Consider the following 22,178-nt stretch of genomic DNA (forward strand, 5'->3'; position numbering starts at 1 on the left):
TCACCGGGGGAACATCTACAATGCTAGACCTTCACAGGCTGACAATAACACGCCCGCTAATACAAACGAGGGCTGCAAACTCCTCTAATTGGATTTTACTGGATCGGATTTTCTATTGATTAGTTTGTTGAACCAATCAACATGTGCATTGAGTAGTATTTTGGAAAATGGAAAAAAAAAAAAACTTCTTTTAAACATTAGCTCTGGTGAATGTTTGCCTTCATTATGTTGTTTATAGTGAAAAGCTACGTAACAGATTAGAGAGACAGGAAGACAACATGTGACAGACGCTAGACACGAACTCAGAAGGTCATGAATCCCAGAACACCAAACCACCAGGAAATCTGAAAAATGCAATATCTTAAAATGTTGGTCCTCGAAACAAAATCAAGTTTAAAGGAACACTCCAATGTTTTGTCCTTTTTCTGCCTTACCGCGACTGACACAAGATGTTCAATACCATTTTCACATCACCAAAGCGCGGTGCATCCAGTGGTTCGGTTCCAATTTAAGGCATTTTGCATTAGCTTAGCATAAAGACTTAAAGCCCATAGGAGTCGTTAGCCTAGCTCCGTCCAAGTGAAGAAATAAACCTTACAGCAACTTCAAAGCTGACGTATTTACACACTTGGGATTTAAACTTGGGATTTGAGATAAAAAAAAAAAAAAGTTGTTCGGGGAGAAGTTAGATGGTGGAACTGGAACCGATGAGCACATTTATCCTTCTGTCAGTCGCAGTGATCCTCACACTGCTGAAGGTAGAATGGCTTCTCCTAAAACGACTTTTTTTTTTTTTTACATTCTAAGACGTGTATTTCAAGACAGCGTCGGAGGTGTAAGGGTTTTTTTCCCACTTTGATGTAGCTAGGCTAACAGCTCCCATAGACTTCAAGTCTTCCCTTACCAAAAAGATGTAAACTTCTAGTTTACCTTTCCAAGTATACTTAAGTGGAGTTTGAGTGTACTTTATCAAGTATACTTTCCTTACCAAGTATACTTGTATTTATGTACTAGTAGTGTACTTACATATGTACTAGTTAGTATACTTACAAAGTATACTTATACTAAAAGTACCCTGATTTGGCCCATTTTTGAGTATACTCGAGTAAACTTCAAGGTTACTTTCGTATACTAAATGTACTTGAAATATACTTATACTTGAATTTAAACTGTTTTCATATTGCGTAAGGATGCAAAATTTGTTCTCCGCGTTTGACCCATCCCCTGTGGGAGCGGTGGGCAGCAGCAGTGCCATGCTCGGAAATTATTTCGTGATCTAACCCCCCAGTTCCGACCCCAAATACCGAGTGCCAAGCAGGGAGGCAATGGGCAGCATTTTTAGAGTCTTTGGTATGACCCGGCTGGGGATTGAACCCCTAACCTCCCAGTCTCAGGGCAGACACTCTACCACTAGGCCACTGAGTTGGCATAGCCTTACTTGAATCAAATAGTTGAGTGGAGAGGTATCTGAAAAGTATACTTACCTAAGTATTAGTTCACAGAAAGTATACTTAGTTCATAAAAAGTATACTTATAATTATACTTGAGTATACTACTTTTTGGTAAGGGTTAGGAACTGAACCACTGGATGTACAGACGTGAAAAAGGTATCCAACATCGTGTCTCAGTCTGGGTAAGTCTGACAAAGGGTATTATGCCCAAAATCGTCTTTTAAAACCGTTCTTTTAAACTAAAAAAGCCCTCAGTAGCAGGACCTCTGTGTGTCTTGCTTATGCCCAGGACAACATGAGCTCCAAAGGCCACGGCTGAAAATTATTTGAATGTTAGAGGGCCCTTTTGGTCCTCTCTTCACCCAGGGCCCAGGACAACCTTTTGTTCACATACCTCTGCCAGTGCTTTGCAAATGTAGAGATATGCCATTCCGACATGTTGGGTATTCACTGAAAGTTAATCCCACCCAGTGCTACGCCCCCTTTAGCCGATCAGTGTGAAACTTTTATCAATTCTTCCCTTCCCCATGACCGGCATTTCTACCCAGCTTCATGCAAATCTGTACATAACTTATTGAGATATCCTGCTACGGATTAAACAGACCGGAGCAACTCCATAACCCTGATTCAGTTCTGCCGGTGTAGGTAACACCGGAGACACCGAGCATCTTTGATCATTTATGTGCACAGCTTTAATTGTGTTTGGTTATTTTTTCCCATTCTTTGATACACCTGATAGCAGCACAATCAAACAGCGCTACTGAAAGACTCATATTTTTTGAAATGTGTATCCCTGCAACACAACTCTAATCTGTGCTTTTGTTTTTTTTCTTTTCTTATCTCTGTGCCCCAGATTCTCCACAGGATGAGTTGGGCTGATAGCCAGTGCCAAATGAGGGCAAACCATGTGAGAGCTGCACGGCCGCAGCGACTCCACGTTTCCCACACTCCGGTGTCATGACCGCTGTTCCACTCTGTACACACCGGCGCTGACACCACCAACCTCCACAGCTTTTTGTAAGAGCAGCCGAAAACAAAGAGCATTGCTGGAGTCTCTCAGCCGCTGCGAGAGGCACTTAGCGGTGCATGTGTGTTTAAAAGTGTGTGGGTGTGTGCATTTCAGCAATTTCACACATACAAATTCATTACTGGATGTTAATGGATTAAATTAACCGTCATTTGCGGTCCTATTCACCTGTAATCTTATTTTCCACGGGATTAATTACTTGTCCTTCCAGCCAGAACAGTGTGTCCATTAGAGTTCAACTGGCAAGCAACTGAAAAACATCTCTTATAAAAGAGCAAAATAAACAGAATAATAAAAAAATAAAACTTCCCTTCGGAGTGTTTCAAGGTAGCATTTTGCCTATTGGTGATGCATGTTCGATGTACAGTTGTCCCTCGCTATAATGCGGTTCACCTTTCGCGGCCTCGCAGTTTCGCGGATTTTTTAGTGCAATTTTGCATGTTTTTTTTTGTTTTTGTTTTTTTAAACAGCGCATTGTGTTCTGCGTCCTGATTGGCTAAGGGACTGTAGACCATTGTCAATCAATCTCCTCCGTGCCGTGTCTCCTGTACAGTACAGAATGCGTTCATTCTATAATACTGGACTTATTTTTCTACGAAGGTTTGAACTTTGAGAGTTTAAACAAGAGAGAAAAGTGAGAAAATGTTAATGCCTGTCTGAGAAAAGTGTATAAAGTGTGTAGTGAGGGGTTTTACAGCCTTAAAACATCTAGAATAATTGCAAAAAATAAAGCTGACTACTTCGCGGATTTCGCCTATTGCAGGTTATTTTTAGAACGTAACTCCCGCGATAAACCAGGGACCACTGTACAGTATTTCTGCACACACACATCGCACAGCGCCAACACACTGTCCTTGTCCGTCCACCACTCGCTCTGCATTGCCGTCATACTTCACTGGGAACCCGAAATTTTGGGCCCGAAATCAAGCCGATTAACTCAGTTAGACGTCAATCGGCTTGAGCTAAGATCAGTTGCTAACTTTGGATCTATCCGCTTACGGCTGAAGGTTTCCAGGTGGAAGTCGCACTTGCACATTCATAAGTCTTTGCACATAAACTGCTGCGTATTCTTTGTAAGACTGCACAGACAAGTAATGTATATACTGTGATGGTTTGGGGTGAATATACATACTATTACACCGCTTAATCAGTTTTGCCTTCTCTTTCTTTATACATTCTTACATCAGAGTGTAGAAAGCACTGTTGGAGGTGCTGGCTTCTGGAGACAGGAGTGGACAAACCTTTACTGTTTCTCATTTGCGTGCCGGTGCACTGCTGCACGGCCGGAGGGAAAAGGCCATGTAACGGGTGAGATGGATTCATCACCTCTTTGTGCAAGGAAACAGCTGCTTCCTCTCCTCTTTCCATTAGAGATGGAAGGTGGGGTAGTGGCCGAGCGCCCCATCTGCAGATGATTTTTAATGCACTGTGTTACACTGGTTCCAACTCCCGCTCCTGTTCCTTGGCGTCTTTCACAATAAGAAGCTTTGGTTGATTTGCAATGCCTTTGTTCTGTTGGTCCGTGCATCGCCGAATGACAGACATGATGTGGTGCAGATTGATTTTAGGTCAGTTTCTAGATAAATGGACCAGCTTTTTTATTTTGTACTGTCTGTGGTAACTGTGAAGTTACTGCTGGGAAACACTCATGTTACAGTATATATCATCGTAAAACATCCCTTTGGGGCAGTTGCGATAAAGTGATGCACTTTGGGAAGTACAGTATCACGCAGGGAAGACATGAATTAAAGCGCAGCTCTTATTGATTGCTCAGCCCGAGCACTAATAACAGTACATATGGTAAATTTGGCCAGCACGGATGAGAGTTACTTATGAACTCATTCTATTATAAATCCTTTCTGAAATCCCTTCCTCCGTGTTCGTCTCCTCGTCTCTTCTCTTATTCCTTCAACACTCTTGCAGGATTTGTCCGGAGCAGTTTCTTGGCATGGTTTGTCTGAAAAAAGTCTGTTCAACTTTTGTGACCAGTAACCGCTGCCTAGCCTGACCCTGCTGGCATTAACCACTCACTCCGTGGAAACACTGGAGCGTAATGAAAGGTTGTAGTTCATGTAGACACATTGCACATTTCATGTCCAGCGTGTCTCTGTGCTCCTCTTCCCGCTGCAGTTTTATAAGTTTGAGAATAATCACATGTGTGAAATCAGCCTTGATGGGGGTTTGAAGGCACTCGGTTCAAAAGTAGAAAAAATATGTTGCAATGTGGAGTATAAAGTAAAACTATAAACACAAGTAGAGACATTAAGTGTGATGTTCTGTCTTAATGGGGATGTTTCCTGTGGATGAAGGTTTTTTCAAGTTTTTTATTTATAATGTACCACCGACAAGAGAGAACAACTATGTAAATTGTTTTGTTTGCACTTTTTTTTCTTTTTATGAAGGGAATTACCACCAGTGATTCCCCTAGACTCCACTTTCCAACTACAGTGTCTACGACAGCCTAACATTTGTAAGTCCTCCAGTCTAACAAACATATTTTTTTTATATTTGTGGTTAGTAACGTATCTATCTAACAATCACACAAGATTTAAATGTGCACGATGCGATTTTATCTCACCACTAGATGGTATCAGCAGCGAATCCTTGGTATGCACAAAGCCGATAGAAAGCCACTACTTTTACCAGTCACATGCTTCACAGATTCCACCTTTGTGAATTTTCAGGAATTGGGAAAGGGAGAGCATTTCTTTCAAACGGTAGCAGTAGGAGGAGCTGCAGTCTGGTTACATGGATTTTTTTTTTTTTTTGGCGACAAACTTTGAAGAAGAGGAGAAAAAGGCTGAAAACAGCAATATGGTCGTTCCATGCAAATTGGTATTGGTTGATACCAGTAACATCTCAAAAAGCCTCCATAAAGAACACATTAGTTTCAGAATTGTTTAATAAGTTCTGCAATTGCATAAGTCATGCTTTGAGAGATGGTACTGAAAGATGAGACATCGATAACTGTCTTCGCCTGAGCAACTTTTCATGGTCATTCAAATCTGTTTATTTTCTTGTCCTGTTTTTTTTTTTTTTTTTTTTTTTTTTCTGTCCTGGCTCTTACAACCTCCCAACAGCCTGCACCATGTAAAGTTTTATTTATACTGCAGATGGGCTGTAATATCTGTGCATAACCTGTGTTGTATGAGGAGAAATGTTGGTTGAATTGAAACAAAGATCTCTGCAGTGTTTTCATATTTCATGAAACCTATGATAAAACTAAAAGACAACTCAAATGGATAAACACAGTAATGTGTTCGGCTGTATGCGTGCGGTGATAAGCAGTGGTTCATCTTACAGTTGCCTCGGCCTCAGTGAAGAAACGGGCGGGCTGAGCTGAAAGCTTTTATTCATGAATCAGTGGAAATATGGCTGATAAGCAGATATTCAATAGTTATGCAATATGCATGATGTTCTCTTGAATAATGTTTTAAATGGAAATAAAAACTGTGTTTGGTTACTTGTACTCCACAGCCATACATTAGCTACCTCCTTACAATATATGCTCTCTTAGGGGACAGGGTACGGTGTCCATCTTATGGAATGGGGAAAGACACCCTCTTTCTTAAGTCTTAAAAGGAAAATAAAGCATAATTTAAATTTATTGAGTATATTTACAACTGTTTAAGAAACATGCTACTGTGCAAACAGATCACTGGTAATTTCAGCTATAGCACAGGCTATCCAGCTCTGAATCTGATCAAATAAGCCCTGGCAAAACTAGCACATAAAAAGATAAAGTGTCTTTCAAAGCTGTGTTTACTTGAATCAGAATCAGACTCAGACTCAGCTTTATTGGCCAAGTATGCGTTCACATACAAGGAATTTGACTCCAGTAAACTTTACTTGGACCTTAATATTCCACTAATAATCATTATAACAGCCAAATAAGAATAAAAATGCCACATGTAAACCTTTGATAATCCGCTCAATAGGAAAATAATAATCTATGGTTGGAATAAACTTATTCTTTCTGTAAATATTTGCCCCACATGGGAGGAACATTAGGTGACATAACGAGACATGGTGGTAGCAAAACACGGCTGGTCTGTGGGTGACACAGCTTTTTTGTTGTAAAAATGAAATATTTAAAGAATAGTTGAATGCCTCCATGGTCGAAAGGCTCGAAACCACCAGTTGCTCAAACAAGCTTGAAAAGATGAAAGAACAAACCATCAGCCAAATCAAAAGCCAATCGAAAACTCTGAGGGCTGCCTGTTACAAGGCTGAAAGTCAAAATGACTCAGTCACTTTTCATTTTTACAGTCTTATGGATGACCTGATGGGTGAACATGACTCAGCCTTTATTACATTTATATTTAAGATACACTTTGTGTGTGTCAAAAATGTTATACTCTGATTAAATACTTTGAGACATGAAAATGCACATCCTATCAGATCAATTTATTTAGCATCCATCTAAACAGTGAAGCTGGAATCACTTAAGAGAAAGATTTCATTTGGCTTAACTGCAGCTACTGAGGACCTATTCATGACTTTGTCAGTCCAGCCTCCTCCTCTGCGACCTCATATCTTAGAGCTCTTGCTCCTGTCTCTGTAAAGGAGCCGGAGCTGTCGCTGGAACTGCTAAACATTGGTGGGACTCTGGCCTCCTCTGTTGTTTAGGCCTTTTCGAGTCAAAGAGGGAAACTGTAGAGACAAATCTGACATCTAACATAGTTCATGTGGTGTGAAAGGTGCTGCAGTGGTCTCAGTCTTCACTGATTAGTGCCCTCCTCTGCTGCTTTTCATGCCCATTTTTCTGCGCATTAGCAAATAGTGTGGAAGGCAGAGAAACAGGACTTACTGAAGGAGTGTCAGGCCGGGTCACCTTGATGATCTCTTCATTAATGAGGGTGATATGGCTGTTGGGCTGTAATAAATGCAATTCCGAATGGATTTGCTTCCATCAATATACCATAAGAGGGTGTCCATGACTGGAAACAACAAAGTTGTTTTTAGTGCATTTACTTGTGGGCGGACGTAGGTCAAAAGCACTCAAAGATGAATCAAAATATCTCAAAGATAAGATTTTGCGTGGCTATTAATATCTTCTGCTGGATCTCTTATACAGCTTTACCCCACAGTTTTCTGATTTCTTAGCCTCACTTGCACCAAAATGGGACATGGTCTTAATTGTCAGAGATTTTAATAAGTCACTTTTTTTTGTCCCAATAAACCACTGGCTGAAGAACTGTCTTGATTCGTTTAACCTCATTCAATCAGTTAGTGGCTCTGTGCATGAGCGCAGACGCACACTTGGTCTCATTTTATCCTGCAGATTTCCTGTTTATGACACTGAAATATGCAACCGACTTCTGACAACAACAGGCCTGTTGTTTTTGATGCGATTCCTGCCCACTAAACCTGTCAAAGCCTGCAGCCATACTCACAGTCATTATTCTCGATTTATGGATTCCTTGTACTGCCACATTGTTCTCTAATGCCTGTACAGCTGCTCCCGACACCTCCATCACACATGTAGCACTTTATATTGACAAACAGAAAAAAAATACCCTATGATCAAACAAAGATCATAGCCGAAACTAAAGCTATATGTAAATGATGTGGCGGTAGAACAAGTGCAAGAAACTAAACTTCTAGGAATACTATTTGATAGTAAATTAACATGGTGTAAACACATTGAGAAAGTAATAAATAAAATGGGCAGAAGTCTTGCAACTATAAGGAGATGCTGTGATTTTTTTACCTTTATATTTAAGGGGAAGTGTCATTAAAAGTCTTGTTTTATCACAGTTAGACTATTGCTCAGAGGTTTGGTCGTGTGCTGCCACATCATCTATAAAGAAACTGCAAATTGCTCAGAATAAAGCAGCACGATGTTTACTTTGATGTCCATATCGAACAAATGGCAGTGCAATGCATAATGGCCTTGCTTGGTTGAATGTAATGAACAGATTTATTGCCTCATTACTTACTTAGTTTTATTTGGAAAATATCAGTGACTAAACTGCCAAGGGTTCTATATAAACGTCTGTCTTTCAGTTCTGATGAACTGAAAGTAGATTTACTCTACCTAAAGGGAAAAGAAACAAGATGAAAAGTACGGTAATGTTTAGAGTCATGGTGATATGGAATGCTTTGCCGGGACATATCATTCAAGAAAAAACCAAATATAGATTTAAAGAATTATTGAAAGAGTATTTATTAGCAAAACAGTTCTCGGGGTCTGCTGATGTTTACTTGTGGCTACTGGGTACAAGTAATTAGTGTCAGTTTGATGAGCTTTATGAAATCCAAATGATGTTTTTGTAAATGCAATATACTGGAATCATGTCTAATGTATGTTGATATATACCTGACCATCTGACCAGTTATGAATTAGGTTAATAGCTACATTTCGGAGGTACAGTTAATGTGAACTAGGTCCTGTACTGTATATATGTTTTTGTCTTGATTTTGTAGATTGGTGTGAGTTGTTTTTGGTTGTTGTTTGTGTCTTGTTGTGTGGTGTGTTTTTTGTAATATACTGTAATGTAAAGATAATTGTGTTGGGTGTGGACTCCAGGAAGAATAGCAATGGCCTTACCCAAAGCTAATGGAGATCCAAATAAAGATAAAGATAAAGGTGTTGGGTGATTGAGTATTTCACAGACTTTCAGTGGCTTTGTTAATGATTTAGCCACTACAATAAAGGTGTTTTAGTATTTCCTTCCTTTTTGTCACATTTCCTGACATTTGGAGTGTCTGGATCGCACTGTGAGCTGCCCGCTATATTGTTTGTTGTTCCTAAGCAAAATGCGGCAAAGTAAACTAAGTTTTATGGCAGTTGAGTATCGAATATTGAATCTTGAATCGACTCAGTTGTCCCCCTTAACCCCAGGCGTCCCAAACCCAGATCTCAGCCCTGGCTAAACGATTCTAACCTTCAGGCTCATTGTGCATTTTTGGTCTGAAAAATTGTTTTACAACGTTGCAGGGAGAAGCTGCAGCAGTGGGAACCAGCCCATCCCAGCCCAACTCAGCTGGTCAAGTCGCCAGTGGCTGGTTTTAGAAGGTAAGGCTTGTCAGCTGTTTCAACATCAGCTTGTAGCAAAGTCATCCGTCAAGTCGGTTACAATGACAGAGCTACACTGGGAATAGATAAGAGAAGTTTACAAAAGAGGAAATCTCCCGGCATACATTTGCATTAGTCCCCCGGGTATTCTGTTGAAGCATCCGTAAATGAACCCAAATCCACGACCCTCTAGTTTTTTTCTGCATGTTTTCAGTTTTATTAAAACTAGAAATGTAACTGTGGCATGTCACTCACTATCTCTGTCCTCATTCATATTTTAAAGACATTACAAAGTCTCACCTAGGCTCATTGGTGTAAACTGTTTTTACAGGTTTTACAGTATTGCCGACACATTATTTTGCAAACAGCTGCAAGTTTCAACTCATCGATTCATTAAAAATCTTTGGTCTGATATGGCATTTAGACAGATATTCAGGAAAAAAGAAAAGATAAAGGGGCATATTTACAAAGAGATGCACCAACAAGTGTCAAGTTGGTGACCCCTGGTGGTGGTGTCTGTCGTTGTGGCCTGTTCAGTGCTGTTCCTACAAACCACTAGGGATGCATCTGAAACCACAACCATATTCGGCAAGTTATGAATAATGGCTTTCTGCCGAATAAATTACCCTTCCGAACATTTTTCTTTAAGTTCGGCTTTAAATAATACATGCAGGTTTTTAACAACCGGAGTGTACTTGTGAAGGATAACACTACTTTGGCTTTTGGTGTCTTTTGTATCCAACCCTTTAATCTGAAGACGCGTCAACCCAGAAGCTACAGCTCATCCTGCATAGTAGATGATGGAGATAGACCACAAGAATAGAGAATAGCAGTCACGGTGCACAAAAAAAAAAAAAAGTGAATAATATTATATTTCTTTGGATTTGCAGAATGCATAGTTGTTTCCTAAATCTGATGGGTTTCCTAAACCTATATGGTTTTAATAAGCAGGAATTTCAGTCATTTTACATTTATTTGTGGTTAAAATCCAATGATTAAAAAAAACAAAACAAAAACAAAAACAAAAACTTCTGGTTTAAGCCACATCTACTTTTTTTCCCCTGAGCCTGAATCCAAATTATTTTGCCCCAAAACAAATACAAATACAAATACAAATCGCGTTATCTCCACACACTCCTACTAACAACCCTGGTGCAGAGGAACCCAATTGCAATTTAATTCATTTGACTGACACTGTTTAAAGGTTTAAGGTTTTTTTTGTGTGTGTGTGTGTTCTTAATTTTTTGTAAATGCAGTGGCGTCGCAAACAAATCACTGTAGCAGAGCTGGAGGCATCAGCTGAGGAAACAGACCAAAAATCAGAAACTCTGCAGAGCACAAATGTGTTGCTCCCAATTCAAAACGCTGTGTGGAAAGCTATATAGCCCACAGTTAATGCGGTAGGAGGAACAAAATCCATATGTATAATGTGCATTTTTAGTATTTTTATCACCAGCTATGTGAATGTTTTGCTCAGCACTGAATGAATTTAAATGCACTTTATAAAAGACAGATTGACTTGCCTTAAGTTGAATTCTGGTCCCATGGATATTCTTAATACTACCCAGCGGGAGTTATGGCTATAGCTATATGTTGTTTATTTCATTAACTGCTGCCCTCAAGTTATGGCTAAGGCTGCGTTAAATACTCTCGTTGACCCATGCCTTGGACTTTTTTCAGTGTGGCTATACAGTACTTCTTGAATGCTAAATACAGGGAATTTATTACTATGAAGCGACCTCTGTGATGGAAAGCCGTGCTCGGTAAGTGCATCTTCATGACGCTTCATCGCTCATGCTTTTGCTCATGCTTCAGCGCAGTACATTTGCTGAACACAAGAAAGATGACACTACAAGTCTTATGAGACAGATGAGATGAATGTGGGTGATTTCGCAGTGCGGGATCTACTTAAAGCAATACCCGACTATAAATTCAGTTTAGGTTGTACTGAATTAGAGGAGGAGGGGAAAAAAAACCCCACTCCTTTTCCTCTCCCTCTTCTTTTCCTCTCCTTATCTTGTTCCTCTTCTACATCTCTTTTCCACTAACCTCTCAACTTCTATCGGTTTGAGCAATCAGTCAGACTGCTAATGACTGCCAGGCTGTCTGCTGTGATAATGGGCTAACAATGTGAAATAATGGGCCGACATTATGTGATGAACTTGACTGCTAGAGAACGGGGCTGGTAAATGTGTGTCAGACTTGGTTATATGCACATGAGTTTCTGCGCGACTGCGTGTGCGCGGGTGATTTACGAGCTGCAAGTGTGCGTGAGAAAGCTAGAGAGAGAGAGATGTGAGGTTTAACAGTCCTCTCTCTCTCAATGTCTGATAGAGTTCATTTATCTGCCTGCAAACACCTTCTCCAAAGTCTTCACCCTGTGCCCTTCAAATAATTAATCCACACGACTGTACCGCTTTAAGTACCTCCCTTGATCTCGCAAGTGCCAAGTGCATCGTTATATGTCAAACTTTTATGAAATGGTGCAATTATTAGTGCATTAAGGCTGGTCTTAATCCCATGTAAATATGGCAAAGGTCAACAATATCATAGAATTACCATAGAAACTGAATGGGTAGACAGCGGCGCAGACATTTTTGGGGTATTTGTTTCATGGCAAATCAAATTGAGTATTTCAGGTTGGTTCACCTCACCAAGGCGACAGCTGTGGCATGCACTGATGTCACTGTGTCAATAACTTTATTGTAACATCCATCATGACAAAACAAGCACCAAGCACAATATTAGCTAATTAGATGTGATTGGTTGATCCTAATTATACCGTGGTCTGGGTGAATACTTTTTTCTGATTGGCCGGCAGGTGTGTGTTAAAGCCATGTATTGCACACATATTTCAGCTCAGGTTTAATCACTGCACTATACTGTAACCATAGCAACGTTAAAAAGCACAGCTGTCATCAAGGTTTACTCGTCATCAACCTTGGCAGCACGGCTGAGTTATCGACTTGATCGTGCAAGATGAGCGTGCAAAACTTTCCCCAAAAAATTTGTGCCTGCTTTCGTTTTGTATTATTGTGCAAATGAAAATGGTATAAGCAGGATAATCAGCTCGTAAGTGTGTGTTAAACGGTTTAACGCACACGCACGCACGCATTGATTGTCCGTTATGCAGCTGCGTTGACAGTCTCACAGGTAAGACTTGAGGTCCTCTCGTCTCTGTTAGCCGTGCATCAGTTCCCTCAATGTGAAAAGAAATACTCTGATTTGCTGTAAAACAAAGTCCCACGCTGGTTTTACCCATTCAGCCTCTTTGTGTATCACAAATAACTAAAGACACACCTGTTCAGTCTCCTCTCAATTGCATGTGTCTGTATACAGTCCTTACTTTACTTTACTTAAGCCATGATGCTCTTAATTAACACAGGTCATAATTCTGTGTATGTATTTCATCTGTACTTTCCCAGCATTTAAGTGCTTGTTGGCCAGCTGTTGCACTGTGCTTCCCTTCCTCAGCACGGATACAGTAGTATTTTGGGAATATTTTGGGATGGAAAGATTAGTCATTCATCCGCTTGTCAGTTCCCTACATCACAATGCTGATCAGTTAAATCGTCCCTAAACTATTCCCTCTCTCGCTTACTCAGGCAGGCAATCTGACCAATGCCAAGCTGTCGACAGCCTGATATGTGTGCCTGTAATTTTTTTTGTTGTTGTTTGTTTTTTCAGATTCTTGAAGAGAAGGCTTTCTTCAGCAGATAGGCTACCTCAAAGCAAGTGATCCTGAGAGGCAGCGGTGTCACTTTAAGTGTCAAAACTATTGCTTGCACATCTGACAGCCTGTAATCCTGAGACAGTGTCTGAGGCGGAGGAAGAGAGCTGTAATGGGTTAGCATTGAACCTGTCTGATGTACAGAGCTGGCTGATTTTGATCTGCCTTTTCAAAGCGCCGTCTAGGTGTGATGATATGACAGAAGTGAGAGGGAAAAAAAAAAAGGAAAAAATGGGAAGTGAACTAATTCTGGGTTAAACGAAAAACAAGTACATACATGAGGAAAAAAGTATAAACACATGCCTGGTTGTGTTTGTGCTTTTACAATATGTAATAATAAAATATAATACCCATATTGATGTAATGTCAGAATCAGAATCAGAAATACTTTATTGATCCCTGAGGGGGAAACTGGGTCAACTGCTGTTACTCAAATTATCAAGGGAAAAATATTTATAAACATGAGTGAAATTGTAAGAAACAGAAAAGGGAAATTAGAATATAAAAAATAACACCAAAAAAAAAAAAAAAAAACCCTATGTGCATTATGTATATTATGTAAAAAATATCTGAATTAACCCTGAAGTAAAATTACAACAGGATTAATGCACATATTTTACTAGTATGATCACTGTCACTGGATATATTTAATAAGTAATTACTGTTATGTTGTATTGTTGTGGGTCAGTATACTAGCATGTTTAATCAGAAAAGCCATGAAAAATCAGAAAAGCCATGAAATAAATTACATAGGATAATTTTCAAAACCCTGCATTCATAGATCATGAAGGCAAAGGGGGACAGAATTGCAATGTGTATTTTTTGCAATGCAAAAAATACACACAGAGGAAAAAATGCTTTCATCAAAACCCACCCAGACACTATTGAGAAGGTAACCCTGGACAGAATACCAATGCCCTGCCAAGGCTCTTTACTGACAAATTGCACCATATGGAAACCTTTTTGGATGGGAAGCCAACAGATAATCCACAAGAGTTTATCCAAAAAAAAAAAAAAAAAAAAAAAAAAAAAAAAAAGACAGAAAAGGTACAATAGATGTTCTATCTGTTCTTTGGCAGTGCTCTGAGGTGAGTAATTCTACAGAACAAGAGGTTTGCATATTTCAAATCTGTTGAGATTTGGTTGCTGCACAGTGCTCTACATGTCGCAGTGCCGTGAATACAAAGGCGGCTTCACCGGCCTGAGCTGACAGACTCTCTATCGCAGAGTCGAGCGGTGCCAAGCTGAGGGGAGAAAGAGATATGATTGGCAGCGAGAGAGAGAGAGAGATGTGTGTGTGTGTGTGTGTGTGTGTGTGTGTGTGTGTGTACGTTGGGGAGGGGTGGCAATCAGGTGGGAGAGTGTGTCCGTGAGTGTGTGCTTGCGCATGTATATGAGTTTCTGTGCTTGTTTGTGTTTGGTGTGTGTGCATGCATGTCTATTCATATGTAACTTGTTGCTCATTCACACACACACACACACACACACACACAACCACACACACACACAAACATACACCAGCTTATAGCGGCTCATTGTTTAATCACCCATCATAGCGTGTGTAAATCAGCACAGAGACGAGCCATATGTCTTGCTCCTTCCTCCTCTGCTCCTGTAGCCACGCTGGGGTTTACCTCTTTCTGTGACAGATGGTCGAGCTGCAGTTAACATAACCATAATTATTCTATCATGGATAAACTACAGAGTGACTGTTTTGGATCGTCCCCTGCTCTTTGGTGTCTTTGGTTTCGTCTTTGGTCTCCGTCACATGAATAACAGTATAATTACACAGACCTCGACCACTTAGTGTCCTGCATGGGCGACGTATCTGATGAGGACTTCTCCGAAACCCTTCTATACTTAACACTAATGCTATAATTAAGTATTTTAGAGTACTTTAGCCTGTTTTATAGCTAAACGTCTGTTTAATCAACATGCCACTGTTACAAAATGCCCCCCTCCGAGCCACAATAGATCCAGAAACCTCCTTTGAACCAGAACTGATCCTGTTCTCAAACAATTTCTAGCTCAGGAAACATATAATCATAATCACATCATCTACCAGCAATGAAAGTACATGGAGAGATGGAGGGTGGCATATAGAGAAAGTGTGGTGTTTTTTTTTTTTTTTTTTTTTTTTTTTTTTGACTGCACTGTGCTGTACTGATATGATGTGCTGGAGTGAACTGAGGTGAACTAAGTTGTATTGAACTGAATCAGAAACGCACAGAACTGCATCAGGCTCAAATGAGCTGCACTGATTTGAAACAGAACGAAGCACCAAACTGCACTGAGTACAGCTAAAGAGCACTACTGTATATTGCACTGCAAAGTGTATTTGCATAGCATTAATACTACAGTGTAATTAGTTTACCACTGTTCATATATTTCTGTGTATTGTTCCCTCCAGCATAGGTGTACCATATCAAAAATAGCGTATCCAATATAATGTTCATATAACTCTGTTCTTTCCTCCATTTGTTCAGAGGTGTCAGCTCATCCGCTCCACAGTATTAAACTCCAGGGCAATCAATGTAGTGTACGATGCACATTGTATTTTCCTGCTCCTTAACCCCAGGAGCGCCACAGAATAATACACTACAATTCAGTCAATGTACTGTCTACTGAGCATTGTGTTTTATTGTTCCCTACCTCCAGGACAGGTGCCTCTTATTCCATTTGCTCTGAGGGGCCAGGCCTCGTCTCCGGCGTCCCACCGTCGTCACCTCTGCCTCGGACACATCGGGCAGGGAGCACCTGGGAGTCTTCATCAGGCCCAGAGTGGCAGGGTCTGCAATACACAACAGAACAGAGCAGAATATGACATTTAACAGCCATAAAAAGACGGGTGTGATAACTGCAATAAATAAACTAACAGCCATTTAATGTGATTGCGTTAGTGTGTCTTAGCTGCCGCATGTGGACAGATGGAAAATACTAAAGGTAGTTAACACATCAATACTAATTATGCTCAACAGGTGGAAGTGCTTGGATAAAATCTGTATTCAGCCGCCGCAGTTCAACGTCTGAGTGAGAATGGCAGCTTCAACAGGGGCTACACACACACACACACACACACTCATTTTTCATACTTTCTCACATCTAGCCAAGGTGCCAGCCCCCTCCACGTGACCTCGGCCCTTCACGCCGACACATACCTAAGACGCCGGTCTCCTTCAGCCCTCCAAACTTCTGCATGGCTTTGATGGCCTTGGTCAGGGCCTCCTTGGTCTGAAGCTGACCCGTCACTGGGTCAGGGGGCGGGAGGTAGCCAAACTTACTCAGCCAATCCTGGAGGGGAAACAGTTAAAACACGGCATTAAAGAGTCAGTCCAGGCATCTCAAGGGTTTCAAGTATTCCCGGCCCCTGACAGGATCCAACAGCAGGTCATGTTTATAGTGTGTGGACGCCGTGGAAATCATTTCTGAAAAAGCTTTTAAGAGTGAGTTTCCTAACTTTGGTGTAATGCTGAAGCTCCCATAAACACTTTTGTTTAATCAAGACTTAATTACTGTAACGCCTTGTCTTTGGGCATAACAAACTACAGCTTTAAAAACCTTCAACATGTACAAAATACTCCCGGTCTCCCATTCTGACCTGCACTGGCTCCCAGTGTGAGGCAGATCAGACTTTAAAGGTGCATTATGTAAAATTCTAGAGAAGAAAGTTTCTTGAGAGATGGAGGATGGGGGCTAAGCACAAAATATGAATTTAATGGTTGAGTCTACATGGTTTGAGACACCGGCTTGACCCGCTTTTTTTTTTGACAATTGAGTCTTAATGGTCCTTGTGATTTTTGTGTACCTTCAAGATGCTATTGATGAGCTTCATATCCCTGGAATTAGCATGCTTTTTGTGATAAGGGGGGCTAATTTTGCAGAAACCTCACTATATATAAACTCCAAACCTACTTGTTCTCTTACTCTGTCATGCAGCCTTTCTTAGCACCATCTAGCTCACCAATAATGTGGAATTCTGCCTTTGGTTTGCTGCACACCAAAAATGACTCTCTAATGTGTACATGGCTGAGAATATTTGTACTGACTGTGCAGGCCGTGTTCAGCAGGACTGGGTTTGAGTTTGTGGCTCTCTGTTTATCTCAACATTTGCACCAACATGGTCTGATGTCTTTGCTGCATCATGTTTTCTTGCCTCAACTGTTTTTTTTTTTTTTTTTTTTTTTTTATGTTATTTTCACTGTCCATGTTACTGTTTATTTGTCTTTCTGACCTGGCACATACTGCACGCTCAGCCAGCCGGGAAGCCGGGCTACATTAAACAAACACACGATCAAATGACAAATACAGGCAGTTTAATCAGAGCCTTGCGACTGCAAAGTTGTGCTGTGAAAATGTCAGGAACGATGACACTCGTCTCATTTTCAATTCGATGTAAGTGGCAAAAACTGCGTGTTCGAGTGAATTTAACCACCACAAAGGCAAGAGAGTGAGGGAAAATATAACTTGAATGTAATTTTAGCCAAATATGTTGCAGTGTGGTGTATCATATATCATCTTTGTGTTGCTCTGGATGTGGTCTGGGGAAATGGGGTAATTTAGAAAAATATCTATACATCCATCCACCAGTCCAATAACTTGTGAAGGCACTAGGGGAGAGAGGCAGAGTTGAGGTGACGATATAAGTAAAATCATTTTTACTGGGTTTGGTAATGGTGTTGATAGATAGATAGATAGATAGATAGATAGATTTACTTTATTGATCCCAAACTGGGAAATTCTCGTTACAGCAGCATCAATAGAAACCTAAAATAAAGTTATGCAGAAGTATATACAGGGTTGCTGGTTTCATCATGTAAAATATATATTCAAATCATTATTAGTAAACCTGTACACAGTCTCAGTCTGTTTGTGAGCAAGTCTTGAGATGGTATATTCATTTGGAACAGGGACAAGGACTGTGTCATGGCCACGCCGTTATCTGAAATTATTCAACACGCCTCCAGTCGTCCAAGTATTGATTCAGGCCATTTATGATCAATTTTAATGGATATTTTAACAGCTATTTTTTTTTTTTTTTTTTTGCTCAGCTCATCTAGCAGGAGGAAGTTGAGCCAGTGTTGAGGAAACTGACTCAACCTGAGAGAGACATCAGCAATCCCAGGGTGCAATCACCGTCTAACAGCATTTCCCCCCCTGAAGATAACGTTGTCCATTTTACGTGTATCACAGGACGGACAGCGAGAGACGGAGGGAGTCACAATCAGAAACAGAGCGGCCACACCAAACAACACAAATCCACACAGGACACAGCTCTACCCGGCTCTGCAGCCTTTTGTGTTTAGTTTGTGCTTGTTAGTGCTAAGTGTAATGGAAAGCTTCCATAAATTTGCAAATAATTATATTAAAAAAAAGTAATATAGCAGTGTGTTAAAAGACCTTTATTAATTTAAGATTCAGGTTCAAGAGTATGGTGTTTCTGTGAATTGTTCGATTTTGGAGTAATGAGGTCAGTCAAATTACAATACCTGCCAAATGACTACAATATTTATCATATGTTGTAACATGTTTTTGAGGGTAAATAACATGATATATAATATAAAACCATCAGAAATCAGGTTCAGCAGTAACATTATTTGGATTTTCAATGATACATATGCCACAAGTCATGGCAAATAAGGTATAAATGCACAAAATTGCACATAGTGAGCATAAAACGTCTGCAGCACCTCCAGCACACCCATCTTCAGTGTCTGTTCCATATGTTCTTGTTCTGTCTAAGCGAGAAGTGTGAGCACTGGAGTAAATCAAATCTGTACTGTCTGTAAAACCACATGACGGCCCGTTCTGGGTGCTGGAGAGCGGAGACAAATACTTCGTGGTGGATGTTGGTGGTGTCTGTTTTGGATCGCCTCACACCAGCCAACCCGGACGTGGACTGTCCCGTTGAGCTGGCCGGTCCCAGTCGTGGAGGAGCCCCCCTGTCCTGACGCCATGGGTCCATTCAGGTTATACCAGCCCTGCACCACACCCACCACAACCCCCCTAAAGCTCCTCTGGCGCTGAGTCCTCACCTCAGCGGCCTGGGATGCCCTTTCTCTCTCCCCTGCCTTTCCTGTCCTCTCTACTGTCACGATCAAATAAAGCAGAAACAAGCTCCCCTGGAAGGAGCGCGGGCTAGGTGGTATCACCGGGGTACGCAGCATGTGACGGTATAAGCCGAGCTGCTGGTGATAGAAGTCATAGCAGTTCAAGTTCAAGTTCAGGTTCAGGTTCAGGTTTATTTACAGCCCAGTATCGCTGTTTATAGTCTAAAAGAGGCTTTACATGCCCACACGTCTGCAGCAGCCAGGACAACACCTCATTGTAGCCTTCAGTGCTGCGTGTCTAACATGCTATTTGCCTCCTTGCACAAGACTTGCTGGTTTGTGACGCTCATGACTCACTGAATAATGAATAGATAGGAAATAGGCGCCTTCTTCCATAGATTCAGCAGACCAGGACCCGATGACAATTGTTGCCGTGGCGGACTCGAGCACATTAGTGGGCTGAATGGAGACGGCGTTGCGAGCGGTGGGTGGCAGCTGAATGAAATCATGTGGCTAATGAACTGCCTCTCGGGTTGGGTGGTGGAGTCCGGATAATGGGCGATACACTCTGAGGTGTGAATGGAGGTGTGACGTGTGTTAACGCTCCTCAGCCACCGATTTCTTGAGGCTTGTGAGACGGTGATGGCTGGCTCACCTTTGTCACCGGGACAGCACTACAACACCACGACATCATCTGAATACAGGCATTACAGAAAATCATACCTATTTCTCATACCTATACCTATAATCATACCTATTTCTAAATACCCCAGTACACTGTAATACCTTGATACGGACCAACCCTATTTCCTCTTTGGGAACAATTAAGTATCTCTGCCTGACCTCATTCTGCAGAGCTGCTCCAGCCAGACTCCTGACCCCCTCCTACCCCCCTCAGCACCACCACCACCTGGGGGGATTTTTGTAGTGGACACATGATGGACTAATTGACATAATTCCCTTTAACCTGTGCTCTTATGATGTTCGGTGTGCACAGGGATGTTGTGTTGCAATCGCTTTAAGAGTAGAAGGGATGACGGGTAGCAGGAGTGATATAGATAAGCACCATATTGCTGTTGTTGTTGTTCCCTGTCAGTTTTTTTACACAACTTTTATAATAAACTGTTTTCATGGGCTGGTCAAAGTAAAAAAACTCCATGTGTGTCAACACGATAATGCAGGGGTTTCTATGCGGCTGTGCTGATGTTTTTGTGTTTTAATTGCTGTATAATGTACATATAATGTATGCTGGGAATATGCATCGCTGATTCAGTTTCCTGCTGTTTACTCATGGCTATATTCGTACACTGTTATGCGATTATGTTACCTATGCACTCATGTTTATGACTGTAATTTTATGCTTTGTCTTTCAGTGTAAAGCACTTTCAGCTTACTTGTAATGAAATGTGCTTTGTAAATAAAACTGCCATTGCCATTGCCTTTGGATCACACTTTTTTTTTTTTTTTTTTTTTTCGGTAAGGCCAGTGGCTGGCCTGTGCTATATTATGAAGAGAGACATCACTGTGTTTAAGTCATAATGAATGTGTTTCTAAAAAAGCGGCATCAGATTCTACTAACAGAGAAAAAGAAAGAAAAGGTCAAGTTTTAGAATTGCAAGATGCAGAGAAGGACAATAAACTCCACAACAGTCTATTGAGAGAAAAAAAAGGGACATATTTCTCATGCACAGAGAGCACAAAGAAAATAATCTTAAGAATGTGGGGAAGAAAAAGTGAAAGGGAAGTTGATCTAAATGGTTTTTTTTAAATAATGTCAAAAACTGGCATGCTTCTCAAATTCAACAAAATGAAAGAACCAGAAAAAAAAAAAAAAAATCAATTACTTATTTCTGTTGGGGTCGCCTGTCCTTGAGATAGGAAAATAATGAGGAAAACAAAGAAGCTGTCTGTAAAGCAAGTTCTTTCTTTCTAAATCTGTGATTAGCCGCAGTATGAGGGGGCTGAAGCAGATGGCTGAAACTCCTCTTTAATTGCTCATTGTTAATGTGTGTGTGTATGCGCACGCTTGCACGTACACACTCCAAAAACACACACACACACACAATCTGACTACACAAAAATATGTCCAGCGCTCTTACATTACCATATTCTTGATATTCTTGTGCTCCAAATGAGTATTCAGACAATTGCATTTCTTAAAGCCTTTGAAGCCACAGTGGTGAGTTGTGTGTCTCAACAATCAAATCTCCTTTTGTAGTGAGGCCAAGTGTTTCAATTACTCGGCTGCTTTCTGCAGAAAATAAGAGTGTACATTCTCTCAGTGTCTTGTGCCAAAGCTGCTCAGCAGAACCAAAGAACAACTTGACGAACACAGAGAGAGGTCTCGAGAAGTCAATCACTGCTTCAAGCAATAAAATCCAGTGTAATCTATGAATTTTTTTTTTTTTTTGGTGTTGTTTTTGCCAACTTCATTCAGGCAGATGTGAGGGTATCATATAAAAGATGGAAGCAAGCAAAAGAGAATAACCTGCCAAAGGAAAAAAGCGAATATCTTAAGCCCATCTGAAGAAAACTAAAAAATTCATTCGTTCAGATGTAATATCCTCTGACAGCTACTTTGTCTAGGGGTGCTGACATAAATCAAGCCCGCGCATTAATTTGTCATTACTCGTGGATTTTATTGGGTTTGAGTCAAAGTAATCAAAGAGTCAAAGTGTTTTAAATAAATCCAGATAAAAGTTTAATAATAAAAAAACAAACAAACAAAAAAAAAAAACTTGGATTTTATTGATATGGTCATAAGAACAATGCAGTATATTCAGCTTTTTTTGACCAAGAGAGAAACTGGTGGTTGAATTTTTTATTTTTATTTATTTATTTTTTATTATTATTATTTTTTTTTTTTACAGCTGGTCATGCATTTCAACCAGTTCAGGTACAC

General features: G+C 40.6%; 1 protein-coding gene across 1 annotated transcript in view; it reads right to left on the minus strand.

Moving 5' to 3' along the window:
- LOC115369032 (matrix metalloproteinase-17-like) overlaps positions 1 to 22,178 on the minus strand; it is a 110,758-nt gene that overhangs the window by 46,800 nt on the left and 41,780 nt on the right. The window contains exons 2-3 of the mRNA XM_030065532.1: positions 16,388 to 16,520; positions 15,882 to 16,020 (exon numbers count right to left, since the gene is read on the minus strand). Coding sequence (XP_029921392.1) covers positions 15,882 to 16,020; positions 16,388 to 16,520 — 272 coding nt within the window. The remainder of the gene's footprint in view (positions 1 to 15,881; positions 16,021 to 16,387; positions 16,521 to 22,178) is intronic.

Source organism: Myripristis murdjan, chromosome 12, assembly GCF_902150065.1.
Source record: "Myripristis murdjan chromosome 12, fMyrMur1.1, whole genome shotgun sequence".
NCBI lineage: Eukaryota > Metazoa > Chordata > Actinopteri > Holocentriformes > Holocentridae > Myripristis > Myripristis murdjan.